The following is a 16,359-nucleotide window of genomic DNA, read 5'->3' as shown; positions in this document are numbered from 1 at the left end:
CTGAGATTTTTGGAAACCAATTACAATAATATGTTTATGTCCAACATTCAGAAGCAGATGCCAAAATTTAAAGTAACATTATGAGCATAAAGCATGTTTGCTTATCCCCTTCCTGCAATTGCTCACTGACATTATTTCCCAAGCTGATGTTGGTTAACCAGTAGTATATCAGAAACTAGAATCGCACCTCAGTTACATACATCAGGCTTTCAGATGGCCATATCTATATTTACTGCATTTGTATAAAGAAGTACACTACTCCATTCAGTTAAGAGATTCATATTAAAAGTAAAGGTAAGTACTAATTCTTAAAACTGGATTCCATTTTGTTACGTTTGGGTAACAAGTTTTAGGCAAATTTTATTCAGTTACATGCAGGCCAACATCAGTTTGGGAAATAAGGTCAGTGAGCAGTTGCAGGAAGGGGATAAGCATCCATGCTTTATGCTCATAATGTTACTTTAAGTTTTGGCATCTGCTTCTGAATGTTGGACATAAACATATTATTGTAATTGGTTTCCAAAAATCTTAGTTCAGGTTCACATTTAAAGTGAGTTACCTCCAAGCATGGAGTCACATTGTATTAGGAGTTACAGGCCAAGAATCTGTCGTTCCTCTAACATGAATGTCATGCCCTTATTTATTCTGGGACTCAACATCAGTGCTTTGCCTTTCTCCTTTGTGTGGACACAATGGCACATATATACACATGGCTTCACAGCCAAATTAAGTCTCAATAACATCTTCAATATTTAATTGCAACATTGATGGTTCCCTCACCCAGTCTCCTGGCACAATTCCAGAGTGGCAACTGCAGCCCAACTCCACGACCCCAGATACCTCAGGTCATGACTTGCTGAGCGACACTGGGAGCAGGAGGACGAACGTGTGAGGGGAGGGGAGCAATTGTGGGACAGCACAGTGATTCAGTGGTTAGCACTAGTGCCTCACAGCACCGGAGATCCGGGTTCGATTCCACCATCGGGAGACTGCGTGGAGTTTGCGCATTCTCCTCGTGCCTGTGTGTGTTTCCTCCCACAGTCTAAAGATGTGCAGGTTAGATGGAATGGCCATGCTAGACTGCCCATAGTGTCCAGGGATGTGCAGGCTAGGTGGGTTAGCCATGGGAAAAGCAGGGTTACAGGGATGGGATGGTGGGGTGGGTCTGGGGGGGAATGCTATTTGGAGGGTCAGCATGGACTCAATGGACCGAATGGCCTGCTTCTACCCTGCAAGGATTATATGATGCATTATGCACTATGATAATTAAAACTTGCACTTACCTTTTCTTTGGAATGGATAAAAGTTTCCAGGACAAAAGAGGTGCTTAGCTTAAAACATAGAAATATTCAAGTCAACAATCATGTATGATTAGACAATTCTTTTTCATTCAATTAAAAAAAAAAAATTTGTTTCTAAAAGTTTGTGGCTGCAAAAATTAAACATGGAATAAACACTTACCTTAGCAGTCATAAGTGATACTGCTTTCGGTTCTGGTAGTGTGCTAGGGATGCTACTGCATAACTGCCACATAAAACTGAAAAAGCAGAATTTATTGCAATCAGCACTGGTTTCTTTTTTCCAATGTGACTCTCTATAATAGTCCAGACATGTTACATTGGAGCAGATCAAATTCTAATCCAGTAGCACTTACCCAAAGTAGGTGTGCTCAAAAATGTTCTTGTCCTGTAGAAACTGCATGTTGTCATGCCAGATCCACTACAATAAAAGACATCAAAAACAATCCTGGGAGTTAATTAGCGGTGAGGTTTATTTGCACTAATTGAGACATATTCAAGAATAACCGTTTGCTGCATTTTCAAAACGTACATTCACTGCTTCTGCATATATTGAATGCTCTTGGATATATTTAATATTACGGTTTCTCTGCATCATGTTGGATGTTTAGTAAAATAGTGGAAATGACAAAATCAGAAGGTGTGCATTTATATAGTGCTTTTTACAACCAAATGTCTCAAAGCAGGTTACAGCAAATTAAGTACTTTAGAAATATAGTCACTAGAATAGTGTAGCAAAATTGGCACACAGTAGACTCCCACAAACAACAATGTAATAATGATCAGAAAATTATGCTGACTAAGGGATGAATACTGGCCAGGGCAGGAAGGATAACTCTCCTCCTCTTCTTCAAATAAGTGGCATAGGATCGTCCACATCCAACCAAGTAGGTAGAGGGAGAATTGGTTAATTGTCCAATCCAAATGTCACTACACTGCTCTCGAAGGGCTATATTTTAGTGCCAGTGTAGATTATTGTGCTCAAGCCCCTGTGTAAGACTTGGACCTGGTTGTAAATATCATTTTCATTTATGATCTAGAAAAGGGCTTAAATGGAACAATTAACTTCAAATATACACACACTATTGTAATTCAGAACAAATGATAGGTTGTAGACTAATTTTAAATTAGTTCAGGTGGATGGGCCTCAAATGATAAATAATATTGTTCCCTGGTGATCGTCATAAACAGGCATTAGGCACTTCATTTTCATCTGTAAAGAATGTAACAGCTGTTTCAGGTGCACTCTCGAAGTAGTAATAAGGGACTCTTCCCCTTTTCCTACTTCCCCCTCACTTTAGATGGTTTGCATAGCCTTTAACAAGCTTTGTATGCAAATACTAAATTGGCTACATGGGTGTTTTTACTGGTGGTGGTTACTGGTTTTAAAAAAAAATGCAAAAAAAAAGTCACAGTAATTTTGGTGGTGGGAATTTTGCTCAGTTGTATGTGATAACACGTCAGGGTATTAGAAAAGTAGCAGTAACGAGAGGGGTCCTGTGGTGAACTGGTAGTGTCCCCACTTCTGGACCAAGAGACTGTGATTCAAGTTCCATTCGCTCTAGAAGTGTGTATTAGTGTCTGAATAGGTTGATTAAAAATAGCTAAAGTAGTAATGAAACATCTTGTGGCATTGCGGCAGTGTCCCTATCTCTGATCCAGGTGGTGTGGATTCAGGTCCAATCTGCTCCAGAGGTATGTCATAACAGACCGCAATCAGTGAAGATAGGTAACTCTACCTCCTCTACTATAACATTCAGCACTGGAGCCCCGCAAGGATGCATCCTCAGCCCCCTACAGTACTCCCTCTACACCCATGACTGTGTTGCCAAATTCCAAATAAACACCATCTACAAGTTTGCTGACAACACTACTGTAGTGGGAGGAATATCTAACAATGACGAATCAAAACACAAAGTTGGGTGGGGGGGGGGGGGTGCAGGGCTTGGTGACTTGGTGCAATGAAAACAACCTCTCTCTCAACGTCAGCAAATGATAATTGATTTCAGAAAGAAAGGAGGAGAACATCTACATCAATGAAACAGAGGTTGAGACGGTGGAGAGCATCATCAAGTTCCTCAGAGTGACGATAACTGACAATCTGTCCTGGACTTCCCACATAGATGCAACAGTCAAGAAGGCACAACAACGCCTCTTCTTCATCAGGCAGTTCAGGAAATTTAGCATGTCCATAAGGACCCTCACCAACTCCTACGGATGCACCACTGAAAGCATACTGTCTGTGTGCATAACGGCCTGGTACGGCAACTGCTCTGCCCAGGGCTGTAAGAAACTACAGAACATGGTGTGCACAGCCCAGACCATCACAGAAGCCAATCTTCCATCCATGAACTCCATTTACACATCTCGCTGCTGCAGAAAGGCTGCCAACATCAAAGACCCATCCCACTCCTGTAATGATCTCCTACAACCTCTTCCATTAGGCAGAAGATACAGAAGTCTGAACACATGCATGAGCAGCTTCTTCCCAATTGTTATTAGATGAATGGACTCTCTAGCCTCAAATAATGCTGATTTTGCTAACACTGATCTCGCCTAGCGCACGCCCTGTGCAATGTAACCTGTATGCCCTTATGTTTTTTTGATCTGTACATCCTTGCTTACTGTGATCTGCCTGTACTGCTCGTAAACAACACCTCTGAACAGGCTGATTACAACATTTTTATATTTTCTGATGAGGTCAGTGGCTATTTGTCTCGGGGTACGATTTTCATGGTTCTCGTGGCATAGCAGATAGCGTCTGTACCTCTGGACCAGGAGGCTAAAGTTCAAAATCCATCCTGTTCCAGAGGTGTGTGATAGTATCTCTGAACAAGTTAATTAGAAAATAAGTAAAGAACTGCATTTCAACCTAAGAACCTACCCAACCTAGGAATCTTCAGGGGCTGTTGTAGCCAAAAACTCTTTTTTCAAAATCTTCCTTACATAAAAATGCTTACAAAAGCTCTTCTGTAGATTCAGAGGGAGCAAGAGTGCTTTCGCCACTGCTTAGTAATCAGTCATCTTACTCAACTGTTCCAGCAAATAGTTTCCAACATCCCCAACTCCCAGTGCTCCTCCTCACCGACCCCAAACCCACACCCCCCAAATCAATACCAGTTTCTTACTAAACTGACTTTAGGACCACTGTTTAGCAGAGTAAGTGATCAGATAATTGTCCTCAAAATTCATTAGCAGCTTGTCATGACACTATAGAAATTAATAGCTCAAGACAAAAACTATGATTAACCTAAGATTGGCACAAGACTTCTGGTTAGGGTCTTCACTGTCTATTCTGATGATTCTTGACCCAAGAAATGTACACAGATCACATCTTAAATTTAGAATTGTTTAGTTGAAAGAATGTAGAGCTTTCAGGAGATCTGATGTGTTTAAGGAAATTCAATTGCACTTCATCTTTAGGGGTTATAGAAGAATTTCCTAGAATTTTTCTGAAATCAGCCATTGGTTTACTTCCAAATAAAAACCTAAAGAAATCTGGATGCTGTAAATCAGTAACAAAAATAGAAATCGCTGGGAAAGCTCAGCAGGTCTCGCAGCATCTCCACAGATGCTGCCAGACCTGCTGGACTTTTCCAGCAATTTGTTTTTGTGGCATAGGTTTTCTTGCCTTCCTAGGGAGATAGCATTATTAGAAAGGATGTGCAAGATAAACAAGGGTGTACAATTAATATAATGAGGTAGACTGAATGCTTCTGCATTTTCTGTATGTTTGTATAACCACTGACATTATTTCCAAAACAAAAACAGAAATAACTAGAGAAACCCAGCAGGTTTGGCAGTATCTGCAGACCAAAAGTAGAATCAACATTTCGGGTGCAGTGAATCTGCCTTCTTCAGAACCCAAAACTGGACCCAAAACATTGATGCTTTCTCTTCACAGATGCTGCCAGACCTGCATTTCTCCAGCTATTTCAGTTTTGTGTTAGATTTTCAGTGCCCACAGTTCTGTGTTTTTTTTTTAAGTTAAACATTATTTCCAAACTTTTCCATCCACGTTTTCCAATAAGCTATAGTCAACAAGTCAGAAAAATACCTCAATACCTCTAAAAGTTCTGGTGAAACATCAAAGCTGTACTCCTTCCCATTTTCTTCCTCTGTGTCGACACGCTTGTAAAACAGCATGTACGCGCTGTGTGTCTAAAATCAAAATACTGCATCAGCCGAGTAAAAACGCAGACATTTTTCCTTTGGTAATGTATATAACCAATACAGGTTAGTTTGTACAGGGGGTGCAGTTTGATTGAAAATTTGTGAGTAAATCTGCTCCTCTTAGATGGTGCTATGAATATTTGTAATGTTAAATGTGCCACAATTATTGCTATTTTACGGTTACAGCATTTCAATAGCAATTGCATAAACTTACCATTAGGGTCCTATATATTAATTGAAAATGGTTCAAGAAATTTCTTCAGGCACTAACTTTTCAGTAAATAAAATTTCTATGATTCAACAATAAGGGCTTATCCAAAATAAAATTTGCTGAGGTGCAATCAGTTCTACTTGTGGGATTTCCTTCTCGAGCTCCAGTCATTTTGGAAAAATAGAGACTAATTAAAAATGATTTCTATCATAATTACCTGTCACAGATTTTGTGTTCCCAAAATTTTTAAGGAGTATATTAAACCGAGGGTTTATGAGGAAAGAAAATGCTCCAAAATTTTTAACATAACTCCAATGTTCAAAAAGAATCCTGGTTGAATTCTGAAGCTAAATAATTATGCACTTGAGATTTACTGACTGAAAAGATTAATTGTAATACCAGTGAGTCTACAATTCTAATTTCTATCAACTTTGAATCAGAAGCAGAGAGAGAGAGAGAAAAAGGTGAACCATCCTTTTATTTCATTTCTTTTTTAAATAAATTGAAAGCAAAGAAAAATATTTGGAGGGAAATTGTTGGAGGCAATCAAGGCTCCAGGCTTTCACACTCGAGAAACTAGTCTAGGCTGGGAGTGGCACAGTTGTGGATTGTGGGTCAGGAGTCGGGTGAATGATACCAAAGCAATATGAATGGAAGGTTTGAGGTGGAGTGGGTTGTGGGTTGAAATCACAAGAGCCAGAGTGAAGAGATGGTTTAAAGATGTAAAGGTTGGGGATAATGGGAAGGAAGTAGGTGAGTGAAGTGACTGCAAGAAAGAAAAAGGCAACTGCTAAAGCCAAGGTATTTACTCTCTCCCACCTCCTAAAAAGGAATAAGCGAAGCAGGCAAAAAAAAAACTGAAACAGGTAGCAGAACCATTAAAAAGAAAATGATAGGGCCCAAAAGGAAAATAAAAATAGCAGCAGCGTATGAACATGAGACAGGTGAGAGTTATACAACTTCCTGCCTTGATGTGCTGTGTCACAGGAAAGTTAAGTAGTTGTGCAGGATTATGTTTAGGTGGAAGCAACCCTCGCTCTGGTCTAGAAATAAGCCCAAGTAACCATTTAAAGTAAAATTTTATCCAAGCCAATTTATTTTGCCTTCAAATACAATATTTGCCATTACTTCAGTCTTCCTCACTCCCTCTTGTAATGTAGCAAATGATTCCAAGGATTTAAGTACCAACACCTCTTTCAACAGGAGAGCCTGGATAAACATATCAGTCAGTGAGTGGGGGGGGGGGTACATTATACACAGTGTAAATTTCATCCTGCACATGGCTTCATCATGACATCAAAATTATTCAGTTCTCAAATAACTCAGATTGATTCATGATCAGTATTTAGTGACTATACCAGTTTGCAAATCAACATTGGTCCATTTGATGGAGACCTGTATATTGAAATAATGGCAATATTGCCAGTCCAATGACCAGCACGTGTATAAATCTGCCCATCATGAATTCTCTGTCCCTGTAACTAACAACAGAAATCCTCAACCAAATGCAATATTAAACTTACAAATCATTTCTGTTTATTCCAAGAAGTGTCACAGATTTATCATGTTTGATCATAAATAACCATTTCACAGATGTATTCTACAATTTATGAAACATTTAATGCTGGCTGTAAGCTGTCTTTTGGAGCCTTAAAGTCAATCCAAAAACAGGAGTTCACTTATATGCCAAGTATAAAAATGAACCACTGGCATGGATGATCACCAACTTTGTTTGTCCTAGTGTCAAACAGCACAGAAACAGATCCTTCGGTCCAATTAGTCCATGCCGCCCATGTTCCTAAACTAGACCCATGTTGTGCTTGACCCATGTCCTTCCAAATCTTTCCTATACATGAACTTATCCATATGTCTTTTAAACATTGTAACTGTAACCTGCATCCGCCACTTCCTCTGCAATTCATTCCACACACTAACCATGCTGTGTCAAGAAGGTGCCCCTTGCATTCTTTTTAAAATCTTTCTCCTCTCATCTTAAAAATGTCCCCTAGTTTTGAACTGCCCCACTCTAAGGAAAAGACCCCTGTCATTCATCTTATGTATGCTCCTCATGATTTTATAAACCTCAATGACGTCACCTCTCAACCTCCTATGCTCTAGTGAAAAAAGTCCCAGCCTTATCAGTCTATTTTTATACCTCAAAGGCTCCATCCCTGGCAAAGTCCTGGCAAATCTTTTCTGAACTCTTTCAAGTTTAATAATATCCTTCCTGTAATAGGGTGACCAGACTGGACACAGCACTCTAGAAGAGGCCTCACTAATGCCCTGTACAACCCTGACATGGCGTCCCAACTCCTATACTCAAAGGTCTTTGCAAGGAAGACAAACATGCTAAATGCCTTTTTAACCACCCTGTGTACCTGTGATGCAAATTTCAAGGAATTAGATACCTGAATTCCTAGGTCTCTCTGTTCCACAATACTACCCAGGGCCCTACCATTAATTGTATAAGTCCTGTCCTTTTTGTATTACCAAAATGCAATATTTCACATTTAACCAAATTAAACTCCATCTGCCGCTCCTTAGTTCATTGCTTCAATCCTCTGTAAGCTATGTCTTAATCTCGTGGCTATCTGTGCAATACAGCGTTTAATGCTTGCTTGATTCCTTGATACCAATTATTATGAAGTATTAGTTAGTGTAACATACATCTGTGGGTTGAAAACTTGAAACTGATCACTAAATCAACTATAGCATGTTGCGGCTGAAAGACATGAGCAAGTCAGGTTGAGTGTATGCAAAAAAAAAGTGATTTTTGGGGCCAAAAATCAAGTTAAAGTTATCTTGTACACCGAGTTGACCTGTATGTTTCTACAATGTATCAAAATATAGCTGTAATTAATATCCTTGATTAAGAAATGTAAATTCATGTCCATTATCTCCACATGCAAAGATCCCAGTATGAGACATACAGCTAACAAGTAGAAAACAGAAACTTTAACTCTCTTCAAAATACAAAGAAAATCTGACCTCTGATCACCTCCCTTAGAGGTTTCCTCGATAAGTCAACAGACAAAAAGCAAGTCATCTTCTACTGGGTCATTAGAAAATATGCATTTGTAACCAGAGTCTCTATCGCTGTAGGGAAGCACCTAGTTTATTTATTTCCAGCTGAAACATTATTGGTCTCCTTTCTTCCATCAACTATCTGTTGCAGTCTCAGCTATTTAGCCAATTAACAAAATCATCCATGAGATTCTTGTTTTATTCCTCAACTATTTCTTCAAGAAAGCTTGATTACATTACTGGATAATGAACCTTGATTTACCCTGTTCACTCCTTTCCTTCACAATTCTCTTCCTCCCTCTCTCTAGCCCACCTTCCTTCTACAGCGTTCTCCAAGTGCACCTTGCTTGATCTCAATCCTTAATCTTTACTCCACTTTGCAATGTCAGTCAACATCACGTGACAGAATAGATGATCATTAGCAACAGAAACAACATCTCATTAGCACAACTGCAATTACATTCTTTTCAGGACAGTTCCAAAACAGGAATTTACAATTTATGGATGAAATTTGTTTTCACATTAAAATTCTAAAAATGCAGATAAATTACATTTATCTCTGTTAAATGAACAAATATAGCTTCTTATTTTATAAAGCAGTTGACAGAGAACATTTTAATTCTGACACTCTGGTAGGCCTTTCACCCCTATTCTAGTAATTTACCTGGATAAGACAATTACTCATTACTGAAGGGGTTTTTGGAGATTTGGAGTGGGAGAGAAGAGAAAGAAAGAGAATTTTTAAAAAATGAAAAAGTATAGCATGGAAAGAGGCTATTTAGCCAATCATGCCTCACTGCCTGAATAAACTGGCTATCCATTCTAATTCCACTTTCCAACACGATGACTTACAGGTTACAGCACTTCATTTGCAGATCCAGGTTCCTTTCTAATGAACTGAGGGTTTCTGCCTCAACCATCAAACCTGACAGTTAATCCAAGCTCTCCATCACCCTCTGGCTAAAAGATTTTCCCTACATCCTCTCTAATTCTTTGACCAATCACTTAAATCTGTGGCCCTTGGTAACTGACCTCTCTGCTCGGGGTAGGCCTTTCATGTCCACTTAACCCAAACCCCTCATTACTTTATGCAGCTCAATTAAGTCACACCTCAGTCTCCTCCATTTAAAGAAAACAATCATAGCTTATTCAATGCTTCCTCAAAGCTGCGAATCTCAAGTTTTGGGAAATTCTTGTATACCTCCTCTGTACACTGTAAAGCATTATGTCCTTCCTGTAATCTGGTGACCAGAAAAGGGTACAAAACCACAGCTGTGGTCTAACCAGCACCTTATATAATTCCAGCGTTATACCCCTGCTTTTGCATTCAATGCCTCACCCAATGAAGGAAAGCAACTCAAACATCCTCTGCTTCCTTCTGGGGCCTGTAGGCACACATCTAAAAGGTCTTTTACCTTCACTACCCATCTTAGTATTGTCCTGTTTACTGAGTATCTGCTTGCTTTGTTCACCCTCCCCATATGCATAAACTAGTACTTTTCAGGTTTGAATTCCATTTGCCATTTTGCCACCAACTCCAACAGCCATCCTCTTCACTATCACTAACTAACAAAGTTTTACGTTGCCTGCAATTTCCCAATTATGCTTCCAACATACAAGTCCAAATCACTCATACATACCACGAACAGCAAGGGACCCAACACTCAACCCTGTGGAACACCACTAGAAATCACTTTCCATTCAGAGAAACATCTGTCAACAATTATCGTGTGTTTCTGATCACTGAGTCAATTTTTGGTCCAATTGTAACATTCCCTCTATTCAATTGGCTTTAAATTTTTTTGACCAGTCTGCCATGTGGGACCTTGTCAAATGTTTTACTAAAATCTTATTAAAATATTGTAGGCAACATCTAGTGCCCTACCTGCATCAATCCTCCTGTTATTTCCTCAATCGTTTAACTGAGTAACACATGACTTTCACTTCGTAAAACCATGCTGACTATTCCTGATCAATCTGTGCCCTTCTAAGTAATAGTTGATTCTGTCTCTCAGTACTGATTCTGGTCATTTGCCCACCACTGAGTCAGACTGACAATTCTCTCATTCATACTCTTTTCGAATAACAATCTAATTCTCTAGTATTTTGCCGGTAATGAGGATTGCAAACTGATCTTTAGGGCATCCACTATTCCTCCCTGACTTGCTTTAACAGCTTAGGATACAATTAATCTGGCTCTGGTGATTTATCCACCTTCAATAAGGTTGGTAGCTCCAGTACTTCCCTTGTTATGTTTATTTTATCTAATACTTCACACTCCTCTTTAACTGGAATGACTGCATCATCCAACCCCTTCGTGAAGGCAGAGAAAAGGCACTTATTAAGAACCCTGCCCATATCTGCACCCATGCACAATTTGTTAGTATAAAAGTATAAAAGATTGCAAAGTACTAGTTAAGGCTCCTCATTCCCAAACAAAAACTTGAAAAAATCTTGATTATTCTCCAAAAAGATTTACCTTTTCAAAGGAAAAGTCCATGAACTTGTCAGTGACAGAATCATATGTCTTGGTCTAAACAAAATAGAAAAAATAAATTTTTGCATAATTCAAAGTCCTGAAAGTTGACAAGAAACATAAGCAAAGCCCTGAGGTATTATATGTTTGCTGCACAGAAACATGCTACCTGGATACCAAATAGAAGATGGCAAACAAGCTCAATTGCATCAAATAGCTGGAGAAAATGCAAAGTTCAAGTGATGTCAGAGTGAGGTCAGGAAGAGGTTTAAGTAACAAAAGCACTGATTAATGAACATTACTCTAAAATGTATAACAGTTTGCTTGTACAGAATGATGCAAAGTGAGAATACTTGTGATCAGGATTACAGGATAATCAAAAGGATCAAAATTATTTTGTATATAAATTCTCGAAGCAACAAAAAGCATAAAGATCTTTTACACTAATAGCTTCATTCAATATACTGTTACAAAATCAGTTTTGGCATTTACATTTTTAAAATCAGATATTTGGGCAATTTCTATCAAAAAGAATGCGCATGAAAGATAATCTCGTTTCACAATAAAACATAGGTAAAGGAGGACTCTTTTCTGTTGAGACTTCTCCCTTTCTCACCTGAAGGGATTGATTCCCAAACATCCAGGAATCCGGCATTTTTAAACATTTCTATAAAAGAGACTGTCTAATGAGAGTTTGCAGACTACTTGCTTGGGACTTGACGGTGTTGGAGCAACTGCTCCTAATCCTATCCTCCCCTGGGAATTTCCCAAATAAGCTCAACAGAGATCATTGGATATCAATCAGCTGCAGGAACCATGACAGCTAACTCCCCGCCTTGCTCCAGAGCACTGATATTAAACGCAGTACCTTTTTCAACCTGGATTAAAGTAGCTAACTCTTGGGAGACCAGAAACATTTTGATATTTTAGATGTGGCACACATTATTTTTATCGACGGTGTTGTCGATCCAGTTTCGAAAACAAACCTCCCCTTAGTCAAGCGGCGAAGCCCCAAAACCACCAGAGTTCTTAAAACTGGATATTAAATGTATCTGGTAATTTTCATTAAAATTAACCCTAAATAAATGTACATAATGATGTTCTTAAATGGATAGCAAAGTAAATGCCAAAAATTGAGTAATCCTGCCACTTTCTGGTGTGAAACATTTAGAAAAAAAATCTAGAACTTACTGTCATTTCTCCACCAAAGCATTCAGAGGCGAGTTGGGTAGAATCAAATGGTTTTACCTCAGCATCATTAAATAGATACCTAAAGAGAGGTTTAAAAACTGCAGCTGTTAAAACAAATGGTATTAGCTCTTTTACCTATTGTTATTTGGAAAGCTTACCATGCCTTTACGTTAAATGCAGTTTCACTTAATTGGCATGAAGCCAATAAAGAAGATACTGTTAATTTCTACTTTTGGAGAATGGAAATATGAAGTGTTAAAGAAGCCTATACAACTAACTTGAAAATTGATACTATAAACATCTGCTTACCATTTGTTGTTTTTATAAGCATGAAGATTCACAATATCTCTGATAAAACTGTAATAATGCCCTCCATCTGCTGTCCCTGTGTGCACAGTTACGCCTATCAAATCATACTCAAAGCTTTCACTTTGTTTAACTTCACCATTCTCTTTGAAACCTAAAATGACAATTAAAAACAAAGTTTACTTCAGCGTGACATTGCCAGATAAGTTTTTCTTATGTTTAGAAAAACAAAAGACTTGTGTTTCAACTCATTCAACATTGGAAGTTTCTTTATCAATGAGCATGTAGCAGCATCAAACTGATCAAAATACAACTCCAGGACATAAGCATGCAGTCTTTTAACCTATTCTGTCATAGTAGTGGATATGGCTATCTCAATCTCTACAAAGGTAAATATCATTCAAATATTTCCTGCCAAGTTATGATATACAGTGACGTGCATTTTCTGGACAGTTCAAGAACACAACATTTTACATTATTAACCAAAAACGCATGCATTAGCAAGGACTAGAGGAGAACATTGAACAGATTTACATCTAGCTTCCTTTATCCTTTTAAAGACGATTCAAAATTAACCTCTTTGCAGTAACCCACTAAAAGAAAAAGTATAGGTATAACACTAACATTTTGCATCAAAAGCTCAATTTCAGCATGTACAAAACAATCAAAAGAAAATCTCAATTAGCATGAAGTACTGAAACTCTAAGAAACTGGTTTATATCTTGGAAACTGCCATTACAACTACCACCAAATCAGTTACCAGAAAAATCAGAGAAAGGTGAATGACACATCATCTCTATTTGCAGTCAAGCTGTATTATTAAACCAAATAAAGCCATTACAGTACCATCTATACGGTCATTTTTGCCCATAAGATAATCTTCAGTGTAAGGAGTCATGTCAAGTCGCAGAGGAAAAGAGAAGTGGGTATTGACTTTTTCTTTCATCATTGTAACCATATTGAAAGTATAACGCATGGTATTGAAACTTAAGATTCGAGGCAATTTCTTGAAACAAGCCCTGTGACAGACACAAAAAGAAGTAATCACATGGGGAAAAATGTACATATCTTTCATTCCAAGTGTACATTGGAACTAAATCCGTTGGTAGTGCAGGTCTGTGTTAGTTTTTCTTTTAAGAGAAATTCTGTTTGATTTAAAAGCCAATACAGTTAATTTCTCATGTAAAGACATCCGTTCCTGATACACACGTTTTCCTCTTTCACACAAATAAAAGTTGCAGATGGAAAACCATGGTCGCAGTGTGGAGCAGCGGAAAATACTGCAACAGTAACATCACTGGAATCATTCCATAATATGTAAAACAGTTTACACAGGTTTTTCCAAAGATCAATGATTTTTATTACTTAACAACTATTATCAATTACGCTGTTGAATGTTCATGCTTATTGATTTAAAAATACAATTAACTGGTTGTGGTACAGAGCTTAAATATTGCTAGAAAGAGACAGAAACAAAGTCAAAACCTTTCAGCTTTTTTTTCCTTTATTCATTCATGGGAAGATGGCATCGCTGGCTAGGCCAGTGTTTGTTACCCATCCCTAATTGGCCAGAGGGCAGTTACGAGTCAACCACATTGCTGACGGTCTGGAGTCACATGTAGGCCAGACCAGGTAAAGATAGCAATTTCCTTCCCTAAAGGACATTAGTTAGCCAGATGGATTTTTTTTGACAATTGGCAATGGATTCACAGTCATCATTAGACTCTTAATTCCAGATTTTTATTAAATTCAAATGCCACCATCTGCCGTGGTGGGATTCAAACCCATGTCCCCAGAACATGACCTGGGCCTCTGGAATAAGAGTCCAGCGATTATACTAATAGGCCATTGCCTCCCCTACACTCATCTGTCAGCTTGCACTTATCTGTAAGACCATGAGATATGGGAGCAGAATTAGGCAATTCAGCCCATTGAGTTGGCTCCGTCAATCGATCATGTTTGAAACATTCTCAATCCCATTCTCCTGCCTTCTTCCCATAACTCTTGATCCCCTTACTAATCAAGACCTTATCTGTCTCTGTTTCAAATACATTCAATGACCTGGCCTCCACAGCCTTCTGCAGCAACAAAAGTTCCACAGATTCACCACCGTCTGGATGAAGAAATTCCTCCTCATCTCAGTTCTAAAGGTTTGTCCCTCCACTTTCAGGCTGTGCCCTCCCAGTCTCTCCTACTAGTGGAAACATCTTCTATACATGCACTTTATCCAGGCCTCTCAGTATCCTCTAAGTTTCAATCAGATCCCCCCTCATCCTTGTAAATTCTATCAATTACAGACCCCAAGTCCTCAACCACTCCTCGCACGACAAGCCCTTCATTCACAGGATCATTCTTGTAATCCTTCTCTAGACCTCCAAGGCCAACACATCCTTCCTTAGATATGGGGCTCAAAACTGCTTATAGTATTCCAAAATGTGGTCTGACCAGAGCCTTACACAGCCTCAGCAGTACACCTCTGCTCTGGCATTCTAGCCTTCTCGAGACGAATGCTAACATTGTATTTGCCTTTGTAAATGCCAACTGAACCTGCATGTTAACCTTACGAGAATTCTGAACTGGGACTCCCTAGTCCTTTTGTGCCTCAGATTTCCAAAAGCTTTCCTCATTTAGAAAACATCTACACCTCTATTCTTCCTACCAAAGTGCATAATCTCACACTTGGCTACATTGTACTCCATGTCACTTATCTGTCCACTCTCCTAGCCTGTCCAAGTCCATCAGCAGCCTCCTTGCTGGCTCAACAGTCCCTCTCCCTCCACCTATCTTTATGTTATCTGCAAACTTGGCAACAAAGGTTCAGTTCCTTCATGCCCAATCTCTGCCTTCTGCCAATTAACCAATCTTCTAGCCAATCCAACATCATGGGCTTGATCTTATTTAGCAGCATCCCATGCGGCACCTTGTCAAAGGCCTTCTGGAAGTCCAATAGATCATGTCCAATGGCTATACTTTGTCTAACATGCTCGTTACCTCCTCAAAGAACTTAAACAGATCTGTCAAGCATTATCTCCTCCTGCTGAAACCTTGCTGACTCAGCCCTATTTCACTGTGCACTTCCAAGTATTCTGCAATCTCATCCTTAATAATGGACTCCAAAATCTTATCAAACGACTGAGCCCAGGCTAACCAACCTATAAATTTCCTGTCTTCTGCCTGCTTCTCTGCATAAACATACTATAAGAAATAGGGCCAGGAGTAGGCCATTTGGCCCCTCAAACCTGTTGTTATATAACAGGATCATGGCTGATCTGATATTTCTCACATCCACTTTTCTGCATTTTCTCCATAACCCTTGATTCCCACCTCCTGATCAAGAATCGATCTATCCATCCAACTCTCTCAGACTTAATATACGCAAAGATACTATCCCCACAGCTCTCTGTGGCAATGAGTTCTAAAGACTTTCAATCCTCAGAGAAGAAATTCTCTCTCATCAGTCTTAAATTGGTGCTACTTTATTCTGAGACTATGCCCTCTGGTCTCAGACTCTCCTATAACGGGAAACATCCTCTCAGCATTTACCCTGTCAAGCCCCTTGAGAATCCTATATGCTTCACTGAGATCAAATTCCATTCTTCTAAATTCCAATGAGTAGAATTCCAACCTATTTAGCCTTTGCTCATAAGGCAATCCTTCTATACCAAAGATCATCCTAATGA

At 39.0% G+C, this 16,359-nt stretch overlaps 1 protein-coding gene across 3 annotated transcripts in view; it reads right to left on the bottom strand.

The window, feature by feature from the left end:
- usp34 (ubiquitin specific peptidase 34) overlaps positions 1-16,359 on the bottom strand; it is a 267,373-nt gene that overhangs the window by 75,908 nt on the left and 175,106 nt on the right. For all 3 annotated transcript variants that reach the window (XM_048600750.1, XM_048600752.1, XM_048600751.1), the window contains exons 47-54: positions 13,526-13,698; positions 12,683-12,833; positions 12,374-12,452; positions 11,186-11,239; positions 5,364-5,459; positions 1,655-1,719; positions 1,462-1,537; positions 1,284-1,331 (exon numbers count right to left, since the gene is read on the bottom strand). In XM_048600750.1, the coding sequence (XP_048456707.1) occupies positions 1,284-1,331; positions 1,462-1,537; positions 1,655-1,719; positions 5,364-5,459; positions 11,186-11,239; positions 12,374-12,452; positions 12,683-12,833; positions 13,526-13,698 (742 nt within the window). The remainder of the gene's footprint in view (positions 1-1,283; positions 1,332-1,461; positions 1,538-1,654; positions 1,720-5,363; positions 5,460-11,185; positions 11,240-12,373; positions 12,453-12,682; positions 12,834-13,525; positions 13,699-16,359) is intronic.

Source organism: Rhincodon typus, chromosome 9 (genome assembly GCF_021869965.1).
Source record: "Rhincodon typus isolate 14 chromosome 9, sRhiTyp1.1, whole genome shotgun sequence".
NCBI classification, from domain to species: Eukaryota; Metazoa; Chordata; class Chondrichthyes; order Orectolobiformes; family Rhincodontidae; genus Rhincodon; species Rhincodon typus.
The sequence above is the reverse complement of the archived record's forward strand: the minus strand, read 5'-3'. Positions and strand labels throughout refer to the sequence as shown.